This window comes from Pteropus medius, unplaced genomic scaffold, assembly GCF_902729225.1.
Source record: "Pteropus medius unplaced genomic scaffold, Ma_sr-lr_union100, whole genome shotgun sequence".
NCBI classification, from domain to species: Eukaryota; Metazoa; Chordata; class Mammalia; order Chiroptera; family Pteropodidae; genus Pteropus; species Pteropus medius.
In genome coordinates, this window is record NW_024355990.1 from 1,866,404 (window position 1) to 1,888,525 (window position 22,122).

Sequence of the window (22,122 nt, forward strand, 5' to 3'; positions counted from 1 at the left end):
AGTGTGAGTATATGTGTGAATGCATGAGTCTGAGAGTATGTGTGAGTATATGAGTGTATGAGTATGTGTGTGTGTACGTATGTGTGTGAGTGTGTGACAGTATGTGTGCATCACTGTGTGTGAGTGTGCGTGAGTGTGAGTGTGTGAGTCACTGTGAGTATGTGAGTGTGTGTGCGCGTGCGTGTGCACATGTGTGTATACATGTGTAACCACGGGACCAGGAGGGAAAGGAGTCTCCTGGTTGTCTGAGCACCAGGAGCTGATGACGGTGACCCTTTCCCGTTAGCCAGTCTTGCCCGGCACCGGCTCCCTGCCCGGCTCCGTGCTGGCGCCAGCCGTGGACCAAGGCAAAGCGAAGGGGCCCGCGGCGTGCTCTCAGGCATCACACCCGGGTCCCCCACGCCCCAGGCGGTTTGGGGAGTGGAGGCAGAGCTGTGCCATCTCCAACACCCGGCCCGAGCCACACATCCACCCTTCAGAAGTGACGGAGCAGGACACGAACAGGATTTCAGATGGAACGCGGCCCTCGGCAGAACCATCGCGAGGGGTGGCGCTTCCGCACACAGGTGGTGAGACTGCCAATCAAAGGGACACCTCATCTCCCAAAGACAAGCATCCTTGTCTTTCTCACGCTCCGGTTCTCCCCAGTCCTCCCAGGAAGTCTGATCACGGAAGCTGGCGGCCCCGGGGCCACGGACGTTTGAAAGGACTTAGGGCAAACAATAAGGGAGCTTTCAGGACAGCAGCTGGGCGGCAGGTGCCACCTTGGTCCCAGGAGGCCTGCTCGCCTGGGCGGAGGTGGGGGCAGGGGCCGGCACCCCCACCTCTGCAGCTCCCACACAGCTCCCTGAGCCCTCGGCCCTCACCCCGGCCCCCCGGCTCCGGCCACCATGACCCCCCTGAGCGGGCCGTACCTGAGCGCCTCCTGGACGACCCTGTGAGCCTCGTCCCGACGCTTCATGCCCACCAGGCTGGTGCTCCACTGCTGAAGGATGTGGGTCTTCTCCACGCTGATGCTGTCTATCTCTGTGCAGGCCTGCAGCGGGGTTACGCGGAGGTCGCCTGACTTCGCTCTGCTCAGAGCCACCGAGGGGCAGCCGTGAGCGCGCCCTGTCCTGCACCGGCTCCCTTCCCCGCGTGTCCCTGGCTTTTCGTCACCGTGCCCCGGCAAAGGGACGCACACGAAATTACACGCAGTGCTAAAGACTCGCCAAACCTCTGCTTGGGCCTTTATTTGGGGTCCCATGGGCTCGGTGCCGGGGGAGCAAGGCAGCGGGCCAACATTGATGGACACCTGCCCCACACCAGACCCCAGACCCAGGGTGGGTCACGATGACACCCGTCCTCAGACTGGGGTCTCAGGCCACACGGGATGGGCACAGCCACGGTGCTGACACCCCCTCACTGTAAAGAGCCCATGCTGGACAGGGGGTGGGGGGTGTCTCCAGAATGACGGGCAGCAGGATGCGAGCGTCCGGGGTGGGGCGCAGAGCCTCCCTAGGCTGGAGAGGAGGAAGCAGAGGCGGACGGGCTGTGGTGGCACGGACGCGGTGTTCCAGAGGTGGGGTGGCAGAAGCCGAGCTTGGATGGGGAGTCCCTTTCCCAATGAGAATCATGACATTGTCTTCGAATGGGGCTCCCGAGGAGGGCCGATGCGCACTCTCACTCGGCGAGGGAGCCTGTTCCCCTCTGCCCGCCGTCGACTCGGCCGAGCCGGTGGGCAAAGGGGCTGCCTCGTCTTTCTCTATCACCGATCCTCATTTGTTCATTCGCGGATGTCTGCGGTGCACCTGTCGTAGGCGTGGGATGCAACGTGAACGACAGGCAGGGGGGCCCTGCCCCGGCAGCGACCCGCCCAGCAAGGACGGGAGCCAGGCACCAAAAGACAGAACCGCGTGCAGGCCGCGGCCGCCACGCCGTACGAACGGGCACGGGGTGCATCCTACAGGTTTTCAACATCTCTTCCCGCCACGGAACTTGTCGTAGCCGAAAGTCATCTTTCCCGGGTGTGTCCCCATCTTCGTCTCTCCGTTTTGTTGGTGGCCTCCGTCCGTAATCCACAGAAGCTGTGCCCACCATCCTCGTCTCTTCCTTTAAAGTGTCTGCTTTCCACGTCACGCTTAGAAAGACCTCTTCGACCCAGGATTTTATTAAGATCTTTTATTTTCTTCCGCTACATTTTCCCCCGCTAAATCCTTGATCCCGTCTAGAATTTATTTAAGCATCTGGTATGAGAAAAAGATTTAATCCCTCCCCACACCCCAAATGATTAACCAAATTCCCTAACACCACTGGGTGCATAATTCGCTTGTTCTCTATAATTTATAATGTTTTTATATAAACGTTTGCATGCTTCCTGGGCTCCCCCACAGGCTCCCCTGCCTACCCGGGGCTCCCTGGCTCCAATACCGTTGTTTTTGCCTCTTGGGCTTTCTGGTACTTAACAATCGGTAGGGCGATGCTAGGCAGACTGACCATCCCCGTTTGCCCGGGACGCTATGGTTTTAGACACTGGAGAGTCTAAAACCACTGGTCACCCTTCCCAAACCTTCTCTTCCAAAATGAATCTTGGCTAGTCCTCTGAATCCATTTTTCAGATAAACATAAAGAATCGCTTTCAGTTCACTGTAAAGTTGGTGCTTTTCTCCCGAGACGCTGATTGGAACATGCTGGAATCAAGTATGTCCCTAGGTCGGAGAGGACAGGCAGCTTTCTGCGTCCTGCCTTCAAGCCCTGTTCTGTTTCCTTCGGTGAAAGGTTGTTGCTTCCATAATTGCTCCCGTCGACCCTGCACACGCGTATGCAGAAGGTCATTCGCAGATTAAAAAAAAAATGTAGCAAGTCTGGTTTCTAGTGCTGGCCACCAAATCTGGGGTTGTGCTGAGTCTGTCCTCTCCCTTATCCCACATGGAGTGGGCATGTGGGCACCGGCTGGGGCCCCAGCTGCCTGGTCTGGGGACCATAGGAGACCTCAGCGCCCCTCTCCCCACACCTGCGGTTGCTAAGGAACCAGCCAAGCGGCACCAAGCAGAAATGCCCGGATCCTGGCTACGGGGGGCGCAAGTGCACCGGCCACAGGTCTGCGGTCCCTACTTCATCCCCACATGGGACCCCTAAATACTTGCGAAGACCCGCAGCTGTACCGAGAGCTTGCCGGCTAAGGGGGGCTCAGGCCTTCGTCCAGCAGGCACGGAGGCCCCGCCCCGACGCGCGTGCTGGGCGCTAAGTGGGTGGCCTGCCGCCGAGGGTCGCGGTGTCGCTCTCACCTCGCTCAGCGCCTGCTTGAGGGCACGCGTGTCCTGGGCCTGGGCATAGGCCTGGGCCTCGAACAGGGCGACCTGCTCCTCCAGCTGGTTGGTTTGCATGGTGAGCTGGTCCACGTGCAGGTCCTGGGAAACGGGACCGCGGGTCAGCATCTCAAGGACAAGGACCAACCCCCGACCCAAGCCGATGACCCCCGAGGCCGGCCGCGGCCTCTCCGGGCAGCGGCGTTCACGCGAGGGCCAGCGCCAGGCGCCTTCTGGAAGGTCGAAGGCGCGGGGAGAGGCGTCCGCGGAGTACCTGCTGCTGCTTCTCCGCCTCGGCCCGCATCCGCTCGGCCTCCGACTTCTTCACGACCTGCTTCATGATGCGGATGTCGCTCCTCACGTCCTGGTCGGCGTTCTGCACGTAGAAGAGATGCAGGGCCAGTTTCTCCATCTCGGCTTGCAGAGCCGCCACTGCGGAAGAAGCGGGCGGGGCGGGGCGTTCCGGCACCGCGCACGCGTGGGAGCAGCACCCCCATCCCTCTCCGCCCCCCACTCCCCGCCGCCACAGGGTGGCACTGGGGAACTGCTTCAAACTCCCGAGCCCCAGGTTCTGCCATCAGAGACCTTACAACCCAACTGGAAAGACAAAAATGCGTGGCACCTGTGCCCGCCCGTCACAGCCAGCTGCCCGGCTCCGGGTCACGGGTCACGTTGTGTGTCCTCGTCGTGTCAGCTGTAAGGCCTCGTGGGCATTTCACTGATTTCTTACCGCTTAGAGGTTGGCACTCTTAGGTCCCGTCCTTTGCCCCTGGCCTTACTCCCGTGATTATGTGCCATTCGATGGCCGAAGGGGGCTCGCCTGGTGGGCCCCCCTCAGCAGGTGAGCCCTTTACGAACAGAGCTTTCTCAGGCCGTTGGCAAAAGCGGAAGAGAGAAAGACGCACAGGGCGAAGGGAGCGTGGCGGGGGGCAGATGCTCCGCTGCCGGCTTGAAGATGGAGGGGACCACACGAGAGGAGGGGCGCAGCCTCAGGCAGCCGAGTGGCCCCTGCTGACGGCCAGCGAGGGGCAGGCCCTCGGCCCGCCGCCTGCCCCGCCGCAGCAAGGAGCTGAATGCCGCGGGGACACCACGGAGTCTGCACCTGCGGGAACCCAGTCAACCGACGCTGGGTTCAGCTCTGTGGTGCCCCAACCACAGAACCTGCTTGGCCCCAGGTCTGTGGGCGGATATACAAGCGGGGGTTGCTTTAAGCCCCTCAGTTGGTGGCGATTTGTCACGTGGCAATTGAAAACCAAAACAGAAGATGTGGATGTTGTTCACAGACGTTTCAAATGTATTTTTTTTTTTTTTGCCCCCAATTTGTGTTTGTCTTTTAACTCTACATGCGTCCTCGCGGGCAAGCTCTATGTTTATGCATAGTCGCGCTTGTGAGACTCTTCCTGTCTGGCCTCGGTACCTCGCATCCTGCCGACCATGACCTTCGTCACCTCGAGAGGACGGAAAGTATTACCTCACGGATTCTTCTGCTGCTTCTGCGATTTCCTGAAGTCTCTACCGCATCCGGAACTGGTTTTTTGTAAAGTGTCAAATAGGGGTCTAAGTATTGACTTTCAGGTGGACAAGTGATCAAAAAATATTTCGGGATTTAAAAGTACGACCTATTTTCGTTCATGTAATTTACAAGAGCGAAATTCCCGGGGTAGCTCTCCGGGGATTCTCTGCTCTGTCCGCCCACGTCTGTTTTTCCTCCGGTACCATTCCGATTGTATTGCTACAGACCCATACTGTGTTTTGATACCTGACAGGGCCATTTTCCTTCATTAGCCGTCTTTTTCATAAATTTTCTCGGATATTCTGGTGCATTTAGTCTTCCAAGGGAACTTTACAGTCAAGTCGTCAAGAACGGAGCGTGCGTTAGGTGTGGATGTGGAATAACCTCCAGCATACATCGATAAGCGAAAACCAAGCGAGAGACAGCGGCGGGTGTAACATGCAGCTACTTGTGTAAAAAAAAAAAGTAGAGGAAAAAATATACACACGCCCTTGTAACTTTGTTTTCATGTGCAAAGATATCTTTAAAAGAACACACAAGAATGAATAAAACCAGGTGCTTCCCTGGAGGGGGCTGGGGGCTGGGGGGAGGGCGGACGACTCTACCACAGAGCGCTTCAAGTTTATGTCTTGAAAATAAGTAAATAAATAACCATGTTAAATAAATTTAAGTTCACCTAAAACATCTCATCATGGATTTCAACTGGAATTGCACTGAACTATCTATCAATTTGGACAGAAATGACATTTTTTTATATTGCGCATCTTCTGTCCAGTCGTGTGATTGTTCCATATACCATTTCATGTTTGTCAGTAAAATTGTATTATTTTTCTTCAGATAGGCTCGCTCGCTTCTTGTTAGATTTATACCTAAGTATTTTATGGTTGTTAGAGCTATTATGAGTGAGATTTTTTACAAAATTATAATTTCCAACTGGATCTTACTGGTATGGAAGAAAACTGTAGACCTGGCATTCAGCTACGTCATCAACCTCTCACTGCTTCCGTTAGCTTTTTTTCGTCGGTAACCTTGAATCTTACAGGTGAACAAACTCTTGTGTCATTGCTAGAGAATGAGAAATTCATCATTTCATTCCCCATATCGGTACTTCACTTATTTTTCCCGTTTCTTGCATCCTGGAACCTCCAAACGGTGCCCACAGCGGAGCTGCCAGGCATCCTTGCCTCTCCTGGTTTTAACTCTGGTGCTTTCCACGGAGTTAAGCTTCCTCGTTAGCTCCTGATAAATGCTTAGCGAGAACTTTCCTTCCAGCCCAGTGTAGGATGGACGATCAAACGCCACTGGGCATCCATCAGAAAATATCTTTTTCCCTTCTCCTTCAACCGACGAATCATAAAAACGCGTTGAATCGGGAGGCTTCCTAATGTCGCATTATTCCGGAAGGAAGCCCTTCCGGACGAAGGGGAATTTTTCTTTTAACATCTTGCCGAGCTTAAGCCGTCGTTGCTGAGCAAACACGTACCGTTTGCTAGTATTTTATTCAGGATGTTCGCACCTCGTGAGCAGGACGCTTCGGTGTTCCGTGTCGCAGTAAGGATTACACCTCAAGGGGAGCCCCGAGGGAGGGGGGCTTGTCCCAAACGACACAGGAGTGTCTGGTTTCATCCTGCCCGGGAGCCTGCAGCCTTTTCCCCTTTCCCTTCGGAATTGAAGAACGTCACCAGCTCTGTCTAGGCCCGTTCGTGTTTTCCTCCCACCTTGTGCCTGCACAAGACTCGTTTCCCTGCGCTCATGAGAACGGTCTCCTCGGACGTCATGAGTTAATGCCCTTCACCTCGGGACTCTATCTCAGGGGTATGACCCCTTCCAGAGCTGCCGACCGACCGCGGCATCTGTCTCCTGCGCTTGGGGGTTCCGCGCTGAATTCTGGGGAGAATTTCTCGGATGATGATTACTTTTTTTTTCCCTAGATGATTACTTTTGTTGGTTTTTTTTTTAAATTTTTTTGATGATTACTTTTAAATTCCAAGTATCCTTTTCCCCAACACTTCGCTCTCATTTGACCGATGACTGTCCGCTGAAATCTCACGCACAGGGCCGACTGGGCTGGCGCTGCGAGGCTCTGCTCGGTGTTTCGCATCCGGTCTGTCTGCGGAGGCGTCTGTGCCTCCCCTCGGGACTGGGGACCGCCGCTGATGACTCATATTTTGACGCGTAGGTTCAGCGGTCGGTGGCCTTTCCCTCCGTCCCTGGCGAGGCGGGCAGCTGGGAACACCAAGCCCGCGAGGCGCTTGGACCTTCCCGGAAGCCCCGCCGAGGGGCGCTGGGGGCGCTCACTGCAGGCGTCGGGGGGCGGGGGGCTGTGCCCGCTTTCGGGTTGGTCTAGAATCCATTACGTGCGCGGGACGCGGCTCTTTTCATCGCGAATGTCGCGTCCTTCTCCTTTCGGCGTTCGTGTTGGTCTGGCGTCGACGGGGAGGAGAGCTTGACCCGGCGAGCACCTGCTCAAACCCTCCCGACCAGAACGTTCTCCTGCAGTTCTCGGGGTCCAACGCGTTTCTTTCCGGCCACGCCTGGGACTTCCGTGGGGTTCCGTTTTCTTCCGCATCTTTTTAGGTTATTTTCCGCATTGTAGCATTAATGCAGAGTCGATAAAGAACGTTGGAGACTTTTTTTTTTTAGCTAAAACACTAAAACAACCCCCAGAGGCTTAAGGAAGGAAGCCATTGTCCAACTGTGACCCACGACCCCTGCCTCCCCCCGCGTGCGGGGTGTCGCTTCAGTAGTCACACTGCGCGTAATGAGTCATAACCCTACTGTGTCCTCTGGCCCGCAGCCACCGGTTTCCCCTAAATCGGCGCCGACGCCCAGCTGTGGGTCCCCAGCTATTCAAGCCCTTGCGCCCTGGGTTGGCTTCGCCTGGGTGATGGCGCCGGTTCCCCGCCTCCCCCCGCCCCCGGTCCCGCTCCTCCCCCACCTTGGGACACGCCCTCCGTGGACCCCCGCAGCCCGCCGGCCTCCTCTGCTTTTGACTCCCTCGCGGCTGGACCGTGCGCCCCTCGGCGTTTGCTGCTTGCCTAAGAGGCTGCCTTTTTGGACCCTTATGCCCTCCCTCCCGAGGAGGCTGGGAACCCCCGCGGGCCGCACCCGCATCTACACATCTATGGGGCGCTCGGGGACGCACGCCCCGCGGGACGCAGAGCCGCTTACGCTTTTTGCGCTCGTCGTTGGCGGCCTCGCAGGTCTTGGCGTAGAGGCAGCGCACGCCCTGCAGCTCCTGCTCCTTGTGGCCCCGGGCGCACGCGGCGATCGAGTGGCGGTCGTGGCTCTTCTCCAGCTGCATCTGCAGGCGGGCCAGGTGCTGCTGGATCCCGTAGAGATCCACCCCCAGCTCCTGCCGCTGGACCCGGCTTTGCTTGGTGGCCACGTCCTGCAGCAGAGAGAGAAACGCGGTCAGCGGGGCGAGGGCGCGCCAGGCGGCGCAGGGCGGCGGTACGCACCAGCTCCTGGAGCTCCAGGGTCAGCTTCTGTATCTGGCGGTGCAGGTGGCTCTTCAGAGCAGCCTGGAACCTCAGCATCAGGGGCTGCAAGGACGTGGAGCACACCCGTTAGTCCCCTGTCTCCGCCTGCACCTAGCCTGAGGCACCACCGCTATCGGAGGGGGTTAATGGACAGGAATGACTACCACTCGGAGGGGCTCCCCACTTCTGGGGAGCCACAAAGTAAGGACACCAGAGGTCTCGTCCTGAGTGCGTGTGTTGGCAAGCTGGGGTGGTGGTCCGGGCTTCATTCCAGGGGCGGGCCAGAGGGGAGTCCTTGCACAAACTGAGCACCCAGCCCCTTTCCCAACACGCCCCCATCTTCCCACGGGACGGGGAGTATGGGGCTTTCCAAACGGGTCCATCGTCAAGACCTGCCTTCCCCGCTTGCCAGAGGTCTCAGAGGATGGGACACATGACCTGGTTGGGACACTCAAGGCACTGGCTCCCGGTCGGGGCGGTTTTGCCCTGACCCCACAGTGCCTGCAGATGATCCGGCTGCCACCACTAAGGGAGGGGCGTGCTACTGGCAGCTAGCGGGTGGCGGCCAGGGGTGCCGCCCATCCCATAACGCCCAAGATGCTCCCACCACAGAGAATGAGCGGGTCCCCCATGCCAGCGGTGCTGAGGCTGAGAAACGCTGACTCGGGGCATATGGCCTAAAAGGAGAATACGCTTTACCAAGCAGCCGGCCGAGCCCCAGCGGGGAAGATTTGGGGCCCCGGGTTGGATGGGAGCGTGACGTGTGGGGGTGGGGAGTGGGCCTTGGAGGTGGAGGGCAGAGAAGGGCCTGAATGGCAGGGGGCGGCACGTCCGTGTGGGGCCACAGCAGGCCCGGGGACTCTCCTTACGTGGTCTGGGTCCAGGACCACCAGCTGGGACCCGTCGTCTTCCGTCTCGTCGCTGCCCTCGGACTCCACTCTCTCCAAGGCACCTTCCTCCATCCCGCTTGGCAGCCGAATGCTGTCCAGGAAGGAGGGCTGGGCTCCCTCCCTGGGGTGGGCGACTGGCTCCTCCAGGGGGGCGCCTGGGGGGCAGCGAACACCGCCGGGAGTTGGCGGCGGCGTCACACAAGGCTGACGCCCAGCCTCATGTCGCGTGTGGAAAGGAGGAAGGGCCCGTGAGTGGGTCCGGTTCAGAAGCGCGGGGCGTGGCCCCTTCTGCCCACGGGTGCAGCGCCCCCCAGGGGAAGGGTCCCCTCTTAAAGGCAGGAAAAAAGGAAATATATTCTGTAGACACTTTTTTTGGATACATAAATAGGGAACGGAGAGGTGGCTTGTACGGATGGACTAGATCGATTTCGGGGGAAAGGACGCAGCTGATAGGGTTGGAGGAAAGGAAGCTGGCCGTGGGCTCGTCCGCCTCAGCCGGGCGGCCCCCAGCCGCGTCCCACCCGCTCACGTGTGTGCTGTCCTCGTGTCGCTTGTAAGGGAAGCGAGGCGCCTGGCGTTTGCGTCACATGCAGAGAGAAGTACCCTGTTTTCCCATTTACACCACGGCGGGACCCAGGAGCCAAGAAGCAAAGACCGGGGTGTGCCGGGAGGGCCTTCGAAACCCAGCAAACAGGCGCGCGCCCAGGGACGCCGTCACCGAGCTCGCCTCCGAGACCAGGAGGCCGTGAGACACGGTGGTCGGGGCTGTGGGCTGGGCCGCCGTCGGATCTCGGTCAAGGCCTGGTTCTTCCTGGGACAAGTTACTTAATGACTCTTAGGGTCTTTGCACAATGGAGAACAGATCCCACCTCATCGGTTAGCGCGGAGAGTAAATGTTCACCATATCTGCTAATGATAGTTTTATGTGTTGGCTCTTAGCCGAGCAGGAAAGGAGGTAATGGGTGGCGTACCCCTGGCACGGAGGGGCTGTGAAGGGGCTCACCCGCGGGTAAGTGCCATGGTACCTGGCCCCCATGCGAAGGGCTCCTCCAAGCTCAGGAGCAGCTCTTCGAAGGACTTGTCGCTGCTCCCCTGGCTCAGCCTGAGGCGGCGCCATGCCTCGGAGGGAGGGGCCTTCTGCACGGGCTCCTCATGAGACATTTTCTAGAGCAAGAACAACCAAGCCTGCGTCACTGAGGGCTTCATCAGGACCGAGAGGTCATTCAATGCGATTCGTTACAGTGCTCAGAGTCGAACATGATTGTTAAAGGAGTAGAAAACCATTTGGAGATAAACATTATTTGGCTTTTGCAGATGGTCAAAATGGAAATCGTCTCCCACCCCAACAAGAAATCCCGGAGTGGCCTCTGCCTGTTTAGATTTGAAGCAAAGTATGGACACTGAGGGACAGGTGACTGTTAGGTATGGGTTTCTTTCCTGCAAATGCTGATCTCCCCGAGAATGGTAAGCAACACCTTTGAGCATCCTCTCTATGAAAGCACATGGGAAGGCCTCAGCCCCGGACAGCGGTCCCCCAAGGGGACCGTTTCTTCTCTCCTTTCAGACCATTCTGCTTTAGGGACATTTCGATAAGGAAATATTTTCCCTCGATAAAAACGCCTGGCCCCATTTTAGTTTTAAAAGAGACTCTTGTAATCATTATTGTTGACAATAATTATCGCTGATGATGAACCGGAGAAGGTTCCCAGCCACAGTGACCCTGCGCGGCCCTGGCAGGGGGACACTAGTCGCTTCTCTTACCTGTGGGGGAGGCGGCCTCACAGAATTAAAGACCTTGCCTGAAGTGTGAGCAGCAGCCAAGGGCGTGTTCAAAGCCGGGCTGCCCCGACCCCCAGCTAACGCTCTTTCTCACTCTATTTCTCCAAGTGACATTGGCTCTAAAATGACGTCTGCTACATCCAGAGCCTTAGTGACATCAGTGGGGAGCCCGAGTCAAATGCCCACCTCTGGGGTGTCCAGACGGGGCTTTTCCTAATGAGAAGTCAGCGAGGCCGCCACACACGGCTGGACTCGGCAGCCCCCACTCTACATCCTGTCTCTTCGGAAGAGGAAGGAAATGGGGCTCCGTCTCAGGGTCTCTGCCCTTCTGGTGGGTCAAATTTGGAAGCTGTTTCCCAGCGAATTTTCCAGAAACTAGGCCCAAGGATGGGAATTGGGTTTACAGCTCCACAGGTGACCTGCACTTCAAATCCAGTGGTCACCTTAGAAGGTGAACACGCTGTTCGTTTTGTCGCTGTTAATTCTTAAAAGCGGTCTGGGTCGCGTGTGTCATTTGTAAACATGAAGCTTAAGGAGAGCTCAGAGATTATGGATCGCGTGAGGCTCCCGTGAAAGAGCGACCGTCCGCCATCACCGCTGCGTGACCCGGGGCGAGGACGCCCCTTTGCCTCTGTGTCCTCGTTTGTGCGATGGGAATGGCAACAGTCCCCACCTCACAGGGCTGCTGTCGGGGTTCACTGCGAGGGAGCTTGCATCCCAGAGTGGACGACAGAGAAATGCAATGCTTCCCGCCCCGCCCTGCACCCCCCCCCGGGTTCCCTTCCGGAACATTCCAGACCTAAAGCCAACAGGTGAGCCTGGCTCATGCGGGGCGAGGGGCCGGAACGGGGTGAAGGGGGTGGTTCCCGAGGCTCTCCTCGTGGGGGTCATCGCAGCCGTTCCTCTGTCTCCGTGGCCACTCGGAACAGATGGCCACATAAAGAGCGTTTCCGTCCCCGTGGGAAGTTTGACTGGACGGCACTGCTCTGGAGACCGGACATGCGCTGGCCTCACGTGGAGCGTCTGGGTTTGGGGACACTCAGCGGGTCTGACACTCGGCATTCTCAGGCCTGAGTTCGCTAAGGAATTTCTAACAGAGATTTGCGACTTGTGTTTACGGCGTCCTCCGAGTTCCTCGCATGGGGTGACAAAGCACGTAGACGGCGAAATACCTGCATTAAACGGACCTCAGGGACACTCACCGATTGGCCAGCCCCGCGTCCAGAAGCACCCTGACCCGTTTGCTCAGATGAGCCTAATACCTGCGGGGGTGGCTCTGTGGAGGTGTCCTCCTCGTCTCTGGATTCCGACAGCCAGAGGGACTCTCCGTCCTCGCGATCAGCCTCCATCCTCGCCAGGTCACCCGTGTCCGTGGGGCCGGCTTCCTCTGCGGGCGCGTCCTCGGCATGGACGTCTGAGGAGCTCAGGTCTATGGAACTGACTCTGCCTTCAGGGGAGGTGGTTTCCACGTCGGACTCCGACTCCCTTCCAAACTGCGATGCCTCTTCCACTTCCACGGCCTCTTCGTCCTCACGTTCAATCCTCCTGACCATCGCCCCCGCCTCGTTATCGCTCTCGCTTTTCGTCATCGTTTTCGCTTCTCACATCGCCGCTTCCGCCATCGCTCTCCCGCTTCCTCGCCATCATCTTGGCTTTTTCGCTTATTTCGCCTTCCTCGCTATTTCAGTTTCAATTGCTACGCCTCCCCTTCAGAATGCTCTGGAGCATCAACGGTTTCTTCATTTTCCTGGTCACTGGTCTTCTCTGTCGTTGATACCTATGGCCGTGGCGGGGAGGAGGGGGGATCAGGGAACAAAGTAGAAAGGATCTCGTGAGGTTGGATTCTCCATAGAGTAACGTGCGGACGCGAAAGCTGCCGTCGAGCTTTCGAGCGTCGCTAAGAGATCACGTTTCATGCTTTCACTTATCTGAACTCTCTTATTTTTTGTTTGTAATTATTTTGTATCCTTCTTTTCGGGAAGTGAATTCTGAACAACTCAGGCCATGGAAGGGTAGGATGTCCCTGGTGTCCCTGACTGGCCACCGACGCGTTGCGTGGGGTGGAGGGAAACAGGTTCTCTGTGACCGTACGGAGTGTCCCCGAGCAAGTCCCAGCTCTTTAATTCCCAGTGAACACGAGCCCGGCACGACTCGCCCCGCGGGGAACCTTACCCTGTCGGCTTCCTTATGCTGGTCCTCCTCGCCTTCAGAAGGCCAGCGTCCTTCCTGGTGAGACCTGGTGGCCGAGAGACAGCATAATCGTTTCACGTAATAGCCGTTGCCTTCCCTGGCATTTGTCACTGCCTGGATGTCTGTATATCTATTTACTTGTTAATTATCTGCCTCCCCTCTTGGCCGTTGGCCATGACTTTGTCATGTGTGTCCCTAACCCCAGAACTAAATCATGCCTGTCACGTGGCGGGGGTGCCACGAAAGAGTCGCTCCGTGAATGAATGAATGAATGAATGAATCAGACAATTATCGAAACATCAAAGGAACGGCACAGATAGATTACGCCAGAAAGTCGCCTTAAATATACTCGTGTCTGTGACAAAACGGGGGAAAAGGAAGACAAAGTAAGAGGAAACCGCACAAAAAGGACAAACGCTCCGCGAACTCTTGGCCGGTAAAAGAATGTCCTGAGTTACGTTGTTAAAATTATTTCGGTTTGTTTCCGATCAGAAAATACAAGTGTATTATGTTTTAAATAAAAAGTCAAACTAAAACAAATGTGTGACACAAACAATAAAAATCCCCTGTGACTTTTCCTCTCCTTCTCAAGTGGTAATAGTAAGATTTAAGGTATATTCTTTCAAATGTTTTTCTATGCATTTTCACACACACACACACACACACACTTAACTTCTAAGGTATATAGGTTTCACTCTCCCGTGACACGTCACATATGGTATATCTAGCCTTTCAATTAAGGTAACCTGATTTTTCCCTGAGGTACAGAGACCTACCTTAAAAAAAAAAAACTGAAAAATACGGAAGCGTCTAAGGTAAAGGGCAAATTCTTTCAAATACATTCTATGCTTTTAAAGGAAGCATAAGAGCAGAGCGGGTGCCTGGTGGCAGGCTCTTCAGCAGACTGCCCTCTCGGTGTGGTCAGGACACTGGCGGAGGGGCTGCCTGACCGGAGGGACCCCCAAGTCTGGTGGGGGGGATCCTCCCTTTCGGGAGGGTGGCAGGGGCTGGGCTGGTCTCCCGCTCCCCAGCGCCACCGCAGGGGCTCCGCAGCAGACGCTGCCAAGCATAGTGGTTGCCATGGTTACGGAGGGGGCGACAGGGTCCCAAGGTTTTAGAGGGTGGTGCTCTTAGAGCGAGAGGAAAGAGGGAGGAGGGTACCGCAGTGGACAAAGGGACGGGCGGCGAGAGGGTGAAGAAGCCGGGGCGGGGGCGGGAAAGGCCCAGAGGGTGGGCACGGAAGGGGCAGAGGCGGGAGGAAAGGGGTGGCAGGGGAAGGGGCGCCCCGGGGGCTACGGCGGGGGGGGAGTTGCGGGGTCCGCTCTGAGCCCCGCGGTCCTGCGGCCCCGCTTACCCGCCGGCCTCGCCACCCGGCTCCGCCATCTCCCGTTGCTAGGTGACGCTGTCAACATCCGGCGGGCGGAGACCAGGCGCGCGCGGCGGGCAGCCGGCCGGGCGGCCATTGTGCCATTTCTGTGCACTAGAAACAGACTCTCAATATGCAAATATGTTAAAGCATAAATATGGATCCTCCAGCTCTGCGTCTCGGCCCGAGCCGTGCCCCACCTGACTCAGTTTCTGTAAAGCGACACCGCGTCAACGTGCGTCCGGCCCGGCACCTCCGATGCCTCCAGGGGACCCCGCGGGGCACCCGGGTACCTGGGACATCTAAGTGCCGGCGATTGCAAGCAGTGGTGGGGGGCGCAAGGGGCCCGAAGCCAGCTGCACCTTCGGGGGACCAAAGACCCCAGCCTGGTGCCCACTGATTCCTCTCCAGACCTGGGGGCTCGGCGCCCCCTCCGCGGGCTTCCTGCGAAGAATCCTCGGTGCAGGAGGGATGCCCAGTGGCCTTCTGCCTGGTGTCGTCCCTTCCTACCCCAAATGGGGAAAAACATAAGTGCAGGGCCGGATGGAGAGGGCGAGCACGCATGTGGAGGGGCCCAGGGGCGCCGCCTTCACGCTGGGGGGCGCGGGGCTCGCGTCGGGGCCAGAGTCCGTGGCCGGGGACCCCGGCGGGCCGCAAGGACAGGAATTGGGGCGGCCGGGGGCCGGGGACCTGGGACCATAAGGCGGAAGGCGACCGAGGCAGGGCCCGGCGGGGGCCGGGGCGGGCGGGGTGCGGGCCGGGGCCCGGGTTGGGCCGAGCTGGGCCGGGGGCGGGGACCGCGTTGGGCCGGGGGGCGGGCCGGGGGGCCGGGCCTCGCCACTGTCCCCGCCCCGCCGCGCCTCACTGGCGGCGACAGCGGTTGCGGCGGCGGCGGCTCCCGGAGCCGGCACGAATCCGGCCCCCGCTGTGGGACCCGGGTGGGTACTGGGGCCCGGCCGGGGGCCGCGGGGGCGGGGTCCGAGGAACACGCGGGGGGCCGGGCAGCTCTTCCCCGCCGCGGACGGGGCGGGCGCGCGGGGCCGTGGGCCTGCGGCCGCGGGGCCCGGGATGAGCCAGCTGCTGGCCGCAGCCCGGGGAGGTGCGGGGCCCGAGCAGAGACGGGGTGGCGCGCAAGCACCCCGGGTCACGCGGGAAGCATCCCGGGGACCCTCTCCGCGGCGGTGGGGGCGCCCCGGGCCGGGAGTGGGCCTAAATTCGTGGAGACTCGGTCCCCGCCTGTCTGGAACCGTGGACCGGGGAACTTGGGGTCTTTGTCTGGCTGGATGGTCGGAGCACGCGATGAGAAGTCGTAGGGGCTGCTGTTTGCCGACACGGCCCCCCGAACTGTGCTGTCCACCCCACAGCGCGCGCGCTCTTAGCCTTCCCGGGCCTTCGGGACGGGTGGCCCCGTTAAGAACCGCGTGTCAGGAAACTCACTTCCTTTAGGCCCAGGTTCTTCCCCCTTGTTCTTTACTTTAGAAGAAAGAAGAATAGAAAAAAGGAGAAAGAGAAAAATAGGCAATTTAAGGTCGCTAAATATAACCTAAAGAACCCTGCCAGAAGCCCGTGAGTCTTGAAATCCTGTTATTCCCACGCTGGGAAGTCAGTGTCCTATGTTGGCCACAATCTAGTTCAGATTCTTTTCAGAAATAGAAAAGGACAGGATCCCATCTCTTTCCTGGGGAGAAGTTTGTTTCTCTGGAGCCTGGGACAATTGGCCAGCCCCTGTGACCGGCCCTCGCTTTCTCTGCCATGGGAAGAGGGAAGGGGTTCTCAAAAAAAGGCCAAGTGATGCGCACATCATCAGGGGGCCCCACCGGACCCAAGGCCCAGATCCCAGAATCCTCTCCTGTCAGGGATTGAGGAGAACACTTTCAAAACTCTCGTTTGTTTTAGAATTTCCTCATTAGAAACATTAACATTTAATTGAGTATTAAACACTTTTAAAGAACCTTTTAAGAAGCTTTTGCAAAGAAAGGATCATTAAGGTGAGGAATGCCTTTTAGTAGTAATTACCAAGTTCATTATCAGGCCTGTGTGTTCCGCATCACTTGTTGGCTTGTGGGCATTTATGGAGACCAGAGCCTCAGAATATACCAAGGAAAGATTTTATCAGGAGCCGTTTTTAATCCCCCATGATCATGGTCATTATGTAAATAGCTTCTGATTATCATGCATGAATTCAGTTAACCCACAAAACCCATAAAGTCAAGACTGAAATTATCCTCATTTTATAGATGGGGACACTGAGGCTGAGAGAAGTAACTTCCCCAAGTTCATGCAGCTAAGAGTGACAGAAGTAGGGGCCCAGGATGCTCCAGCCCCAAGAAACGACTGAGCCACACTACCTCCCCTGTTGTGACTGGCCTCTGTCATTCACAGGCACACACGCTCCTGTCTCTCTTTGTGCAGACAAGATGACAGTGTTGGCTCTGCCAAGTGATTCATAAAAATGCAAAGGAGTGGGACCAATTTCATGTCACACTAGTGGCTGATATCTGTCGTCTGCAGAGGGCTTCCCAGGCCTCCGATCGTGCTGGCCTCTCTGCCCTGGGTTTTGGGTAGCTCAGTGCGGAGGTTAAAAACATGGCCTCCGAAGTAAGTTTAAACACCAATCCCGGTCCACGGTGGTGACTTAATTCCTCCGTGCCTTAGTTTCTCCATCTGGAAAATGGAGATAATACAGCCAACTCAAAGGCCTGTTGCAACGATGATCTAAAGCGTCTAGTACCTGGAACCGCTGCGGGCTCGTTACTGTTTGTTACTGTTACTATGGACCGCTATTTGGATTGTCACCTGTAACTAGATGGGTAAAAACATTTTTGTTTTGTTTTTTTTGATTCTTCGTATGTGTGGTTCATCAGGTGGAAAGTTAATCCTTAGCAAAAGCGTAATTCTCCACTGAGGTATATTTACACACTCTCGTCTTTGTAACCTCGTGGGGCTTGCGGGAGGCCTGGGTCCCTGCCGGCTATTCTAGGGACGGGGGCGGGGGTGTGAGTGGGTTGCCTGGCAACAAATCTTGAGTAGTTAGATATTTTACCGTGCCTCCCCCCAGCCGTGGGACCCTACTTTCTCACAGGCCTTAATCCTCTCTTGTAAGATCAGCTACTTAGTTTGATACAATGTGTGTGTGTGGGGGCGTGGCTTGCAGGTGAAGCAGCATAGAGGTCAATTTTGTTGGTGTTCATTGTATCTTCGTTGTTCTGCGCTCCCGCAGGTCCTGCATAAAGTTGCAGGGCCTTGAATAACATTGTTTCATTCAACTGTTTCATTGTAACACTGATGAGACTCCTGGGGACCTAACTGTTTGCATCAATTAGCCTATGGCAAAATGAGTCTTGTTGTTGGTCATTTGCTTAAAAGTCACAGAACCTACCTATGATGTTTCATGAGAACTTGCTGTATTTGTGTTCCGTCAAACATCGATGAGTCCAGTGCCCAGAAAAGAAAGCACAAGTCTGTACTCTTCCCCCGACCCCGCAAAAAATAAAAAAATAAAAATAAATAAAAAATTGAAGGGAAACGCCGTAGGAAGTTTTTTCCCCTTCACTTTAGTGGGGTGTTTTTGATGCTGTTGGCCACCTGTGCGTCCTTCGGGCACCTGGTCTTGCATCTCTAGCAAATCTACTTCGATGAGCTTTCTGATATCTGGTTTGTGATCTGAAGCTTATCCTCTGCCTTCTGAACTTCAGTGGCCACCCTCAGAGGAGGAGAGAAGCTGGGCTGAGAAGCTCAGGCGTACGGCTAGCATGAGGTAGGGAACAGCGGGAGCCCCAGCCCGTCGTCCCGTCTGAGCGGCTGCCCTTCTCTGGCAGAGCTGGGGACAGCGAGTGTGTCCGGATGTCTAATGCCAAATGCGAGGAGCGACCCGCACGGACCCGCCGAAGGCAGGCGTGGCGACGTCTTCTCCATGCTCTTCCTGGATTGGCCACTGTCAAAACCACCGTGATAACCTGGGCGCACCGGAGCCCGGGTCCACGCCGGCCTGCACGCTTTGGGTTCGGTGCTTCTTTACACACCGCGTGACCCTGAATTCAGTAGTCTGATAAAACAGTCGTCACACTCTGGCAGATCTGGAATTGGGGCAAAGGGCATACTTGACGGGTGCCATTTTTGACACCCTTTCGCTTTTCAGGTTCTGTAACTAAATGCTCTCCTTAGACGAGATGGACCGTGTAGCTGTTCAATCCATCTTCCCCCAATTGGATTTTTGTTTGGTGGTGCGAGGCTCCGGCTTTGCCACAGCAGTGAGAACCTCGGCGTCTTAAAGTTTACAGGGGTGATCTAGAAGTCAATGCGCCTTGTCCGCTTTGGAGGCGGTTGTCGGTTTCCTGGCTGGATTCGCATCTTTCCCTGCCTTTTCGGATGAGTCCTTCCTTGGTCCCCAGGCCTGGCTCATTTTTAAAGTCGATTTCATCTCCCAGGACCTACTTCCTTGGCTTCTCACTTCCCCGCCCCCAGCAGCCCCGTCGTAGCCGTGTGAATCCCGAACGCCACGTGTGTGCGCAGCAACAATCCCATAACTTGAAGTTAAGTATAACCGAGAGGAGGGGTCATCTCAGCCCGCAGGCGGGAAGGAGACCCAGCTTTCCCAAACCATGTCTCCCAGGGAACAGGACCCCTGATCTGGGCCACCTGCGGGATTTTTGTCACCCTTCGAAGGTGAAGCTGGGAGTTCCCAAAAGGCCGTGGTGCCTGTGCCTGGTCCGCCGGGTCCTGAGAAGGAGAGGGAGCTGGGACCTCCCCCGGGCGTGTGAGCAGCAGGTGTTTCGTGGAGGGGAAGGTCTCGTTTGCGTGCCCGGCTTGTGTTTAATATGGCATCGTCTTATCCCCGCTTTTTGTTGGGCTTTGAGGGCGAAGCAGATGAACCGGTTCCTGCGACCACATGATTGGAGCTCAGGGCATTTTGCTCCCAAGCAGTCCGACAGTGACAAGGCCAGGGGTATAATCGCCTATGGGCTTTGTCACATATCACACCCTCCTGAGCGTCCAGTGGCCTCCCCACTCCCTGCCTGCCTCCCCCCGATGCAGCCAGCAGCTGACACGATGGGTACGGGCCGTGTCCTTCAGGTGTGTGGGAACTGCTGGCCCCATGGGGTGCCGGGACCGCATCCCCACGTGGGTAGGGCTGACCTCTGTGTCCCAGCACGTGACCCAGGGTGGCCCCGAGGTGCGTGGCACAGAGCGGTGAGCGGGAGAAGTCGGGGTGCTGCCTCTTTCCCAGTGGCTCCAGGCTGCTATTTCTTTGGTTTTCCTAGAAAGGTTCCAGAAGACACATTTGCACCTCAGCCCCTGTCTGTTTCCCTGTTTGGGACTTGACGAGCCCGTTATTCCAGGACAGGAAATTGGGGTTTGGGGCTGAGGAAGCCACCCAGGGGCCAGTGCCAGTCTGTGAGTGGGCGCCCTTCCTTTGTCCCGTCCAGCTGCTCCCCCGGGTCACGGGTCCAGGGGCTCCCGTCCTGGTCCTGGGCCTGGGTCCTCAACATGTTGCTCAGAGAGCAGTGGCTCTTTGTGGGGCGTGACGGCCAGTGGGTGTAGACGGAAAGCCCCCCAAATTAGAAGTCAGCTCTATCCAGGGTCTTTGGTATTGTGCCATCCACAGAAAAATGGAATTAAGGTTATTAATCAAATGACTTGGGGATGAGAGAGTGTCCTGGGTTCTCCTGTGGGCCTGTGTCACCGCAGGGTCCTTGAGAGAGGAAGAGGGGTGCAGAGAGTTGGCGTCAGAGTGATGTGATGTAGGAAATGCAAGTGCCATCACTGGCTTTGGAGGAGGAGGAATTCGGGTGATTGTAGAAGCCAGGAGAGGCTGGAGAACAGATTCTCCAGAAGGAACCAGCGCTGCCGACGCCTGGGTTTGAGGCCAGGTGGGACTTCTGACCTCCGGACTGTGAGATGATATGTTTGGTGTTTGAAGCCGCTAGGTTTCCGGTGATCGGTTACCGCGGCCATAGGGAACGGTGGCGTGTGGTAACGCGCATGCTTTCGGTAGACAGTGAGCCCGAGACGTGCGTCTTTTCTAAAGGGCGTCATTTCACAATCCGTGTTTTGTTCATTTCTGGCTCTTCAGTGACTCTGCCTCTCTCTCTGCCCAGAAGGACTCTCTCTCTTTCTTCGGGCGTAAATCAGCAAATCTTGGCGCCCGCATTTTGGGGAATAGATGTCTGAAGTTTACCCTGTGGGTGGTGGCTAGTGGAGAGCCCCACCGGACCACTGCCGCTGAGCAGTTGCCTCTAGGCCAAGAGTCAGTGGCCATGTGGCTGGTAGAGGGCGGAGGGGACGTGTGTGGTCAACAGCAGGCCACTGTCCCCTGGCTCCAGCCCAGCAGCAGGGCCCGTTCTGAACAGGATTTCAAAAAACGAGAAATCTGCTGCTCCTTCTCCGCCCCCTCCCCTCCCCCACCCCCTTCCTCCTCCCCTCCGGCCTTCTGGGGGGTCCCTGACATCTTTCCTCTCCAGGCACCACCCCCATACTCCAGCCACCTCCAAACCCCTCTCCTGGAAGCAAACTCAAGCTACCTTCACCACCAGTTCGCATTACCCACACGTGGCCAAGAGTCTGCTTCTCAAAGGTGTTTTAATTCTTAAAGAGCTGCGGGTTAGTGGGAAGAGGGAAGAGTGACTCCCAGTCGGGGGTTTCCGCGGCGAGTTTTTTGTGTTCCGAGCAGGTGTGTTTTGTTCTGAGGGGAGGCCAAGTTGCTCCTTCCTTTCGGATTCCACAATAGCCTATTTTGCAAAAATCTGGCCCTACTTCGTGGCCTCTGACAGCTCAGAGCAGCACAAAACTCAACTTGTTAGTCCACTGCAATCAGATACTGAAAAACCAGCCCTGGCATTTTTACTTTATACCTTTTCGAATCATGACCTGCTTCTGTTTGTTTTTGAACATGCAAGCCGATGCGCATGCCAGGTCCTGGCCTGGCCCCATCTCTGTCTTCCTTGTGCCAGCTGCCAGGCTGGCATTGCTATGTCTTCTGTCAACGAAAACGAGGCGTTTGGAACTTGATCGAAGACCTCCTTCTGGTGGCACATCATAAAAGGAACTTTCAGAGATGTCACGGACGCAGGAGCTTATCTAAAGTCAACGCGGACATAACCATTTTGAAATAAAAACACTAAGTAAACCGTTGGAGGAGATGAGTTTTTTATCGCTGTCGGGGTCTACCTTGAGCCGTTCCTCGCTCTGCCCTCATCTCTGAGGATCTGAGGAGCAGGCTTGTTGTCCTGGTACGAAGTGCTTTGAGCATCTCAGGCTGCTACTTTGATTTCGATTAACTCCGAATCCTTACTAGAGATGGGAAAAGTCAGCTAGCTCTTCCTGGCTCCAGGCTTCTCTCAGCTCCCTCTGGGGCGTTAGCTCATTTTGTGTGTCTTAGCATCTCTGCCGATGGCATTGAAAGATTGTACGTAACTTGCCCCGCCCCCAGCTCTGCTCGAGTAAGTCACTTGGCCTGGAGAAAGNGCCAGCACCCCGTGCGCCCCGGAACCCTCTCCTCCTGCTCACCTGGCCTTCCCCTGGGGCTCCGAGTTTCTCTGTGCGCCTGTCGCTGGCTGCTGCCCCCTGCCCCACAGCTTCTGTCAGCCGGGCCCTGGGGCAGGGGGCAGGGCCTTGG

General features: G+C 56.8%; 2 protein-coding genes and 1 long non-coding RNA gene across 5 annotated transcripts in view; 1 reads left to right on the top strand and 2 right to left on the bottom strand.

The window, feature by feature from the left end:
• CCDC40 (coiled-coil domain 40 molecular ruler complex subunit) overlaps positions 1–12,353 on the bottom strand; it is a 32,322-nt gene extending 19,969 nt beyond the window's left edge. For 2 of the 3 annotated variants that reach the window (XM_039859357.1, XM_039859358.1), the window contains exons 1-8: positions 12,214–12,353; positions 10,198–10,336; positions 9,152–9,500; positions 8,262–8,345; positions 7,972–8,191; positions 3,562–3,719; positions 3,267–3,389; positions 915–1,036 (exon numbers count right to left, since the gene is read on the bottom strand). In XM_039859357.1, coding sequence (XP_039715291.1) covers positions 915–1,036; positions 3,267–3,389; positions 3,562–3,719; positions 7,972–8,191; positions 8,262–8,345; positions 9,152–9,500; positions 10,198–10,289 — 1,148 coding nt within the window. In that variant the 5' untranslated portion in view covers positions 10,290–10,336; positions 12,214–12,353. Of the gene's footprint in view, positions 1–914; positions 1,037–3,266; positions 3,390–3,561; positions 3,720–4,017; positions 4,611–7,971; positions 8,192–8,261; positions 8,346–9,151; positions 9,501–10,197; positions 10,337–12,213 lie in introns of those variants that run through there. The other variant, XM_039859359.1, reaches the window with a different exon arrangement.
• Positions 12,354–12,640: 287 nt separating this feature from the next.
• Positions 12,641–15,258, bottom strand: LOC120600342 (uncharacterized). The gene is made up of 4 exons (XM_039859858.1): positions 14,708–15,258; positions 14,496–14,621; positions 13,124–13,187; positions 12,641–12,728 (listed from the first exon to the last, which is right to left on the bottom strand). The coding sequence occupies exons 1-4, from the start codon at positions 15,069–15,071 to the stop codon at positions 12,641–12,643; spliced, it is 642 nt and encodes a 213-aa protein (XP_039715792.1). The 5' UTR covers positions 15,072–15,258.
• A 113-nt stretch (positions 15,259–15,371) lies between these two features.
• On the top strand, positions 15,372–17,344 carry LOC120600294 (uncharacterized). Its single transcript, XR_005652160.1, has 2 exons — positions 15,372–15,445; positions 16,745–17,344. It is a non-coding gene; the product is annotated as an uncharacterized LOC120600294 (long non-coding RNA).
• The last annotated feature ends 4,778 nt before the right edge of the window (positions 17,345–22,122 follow it).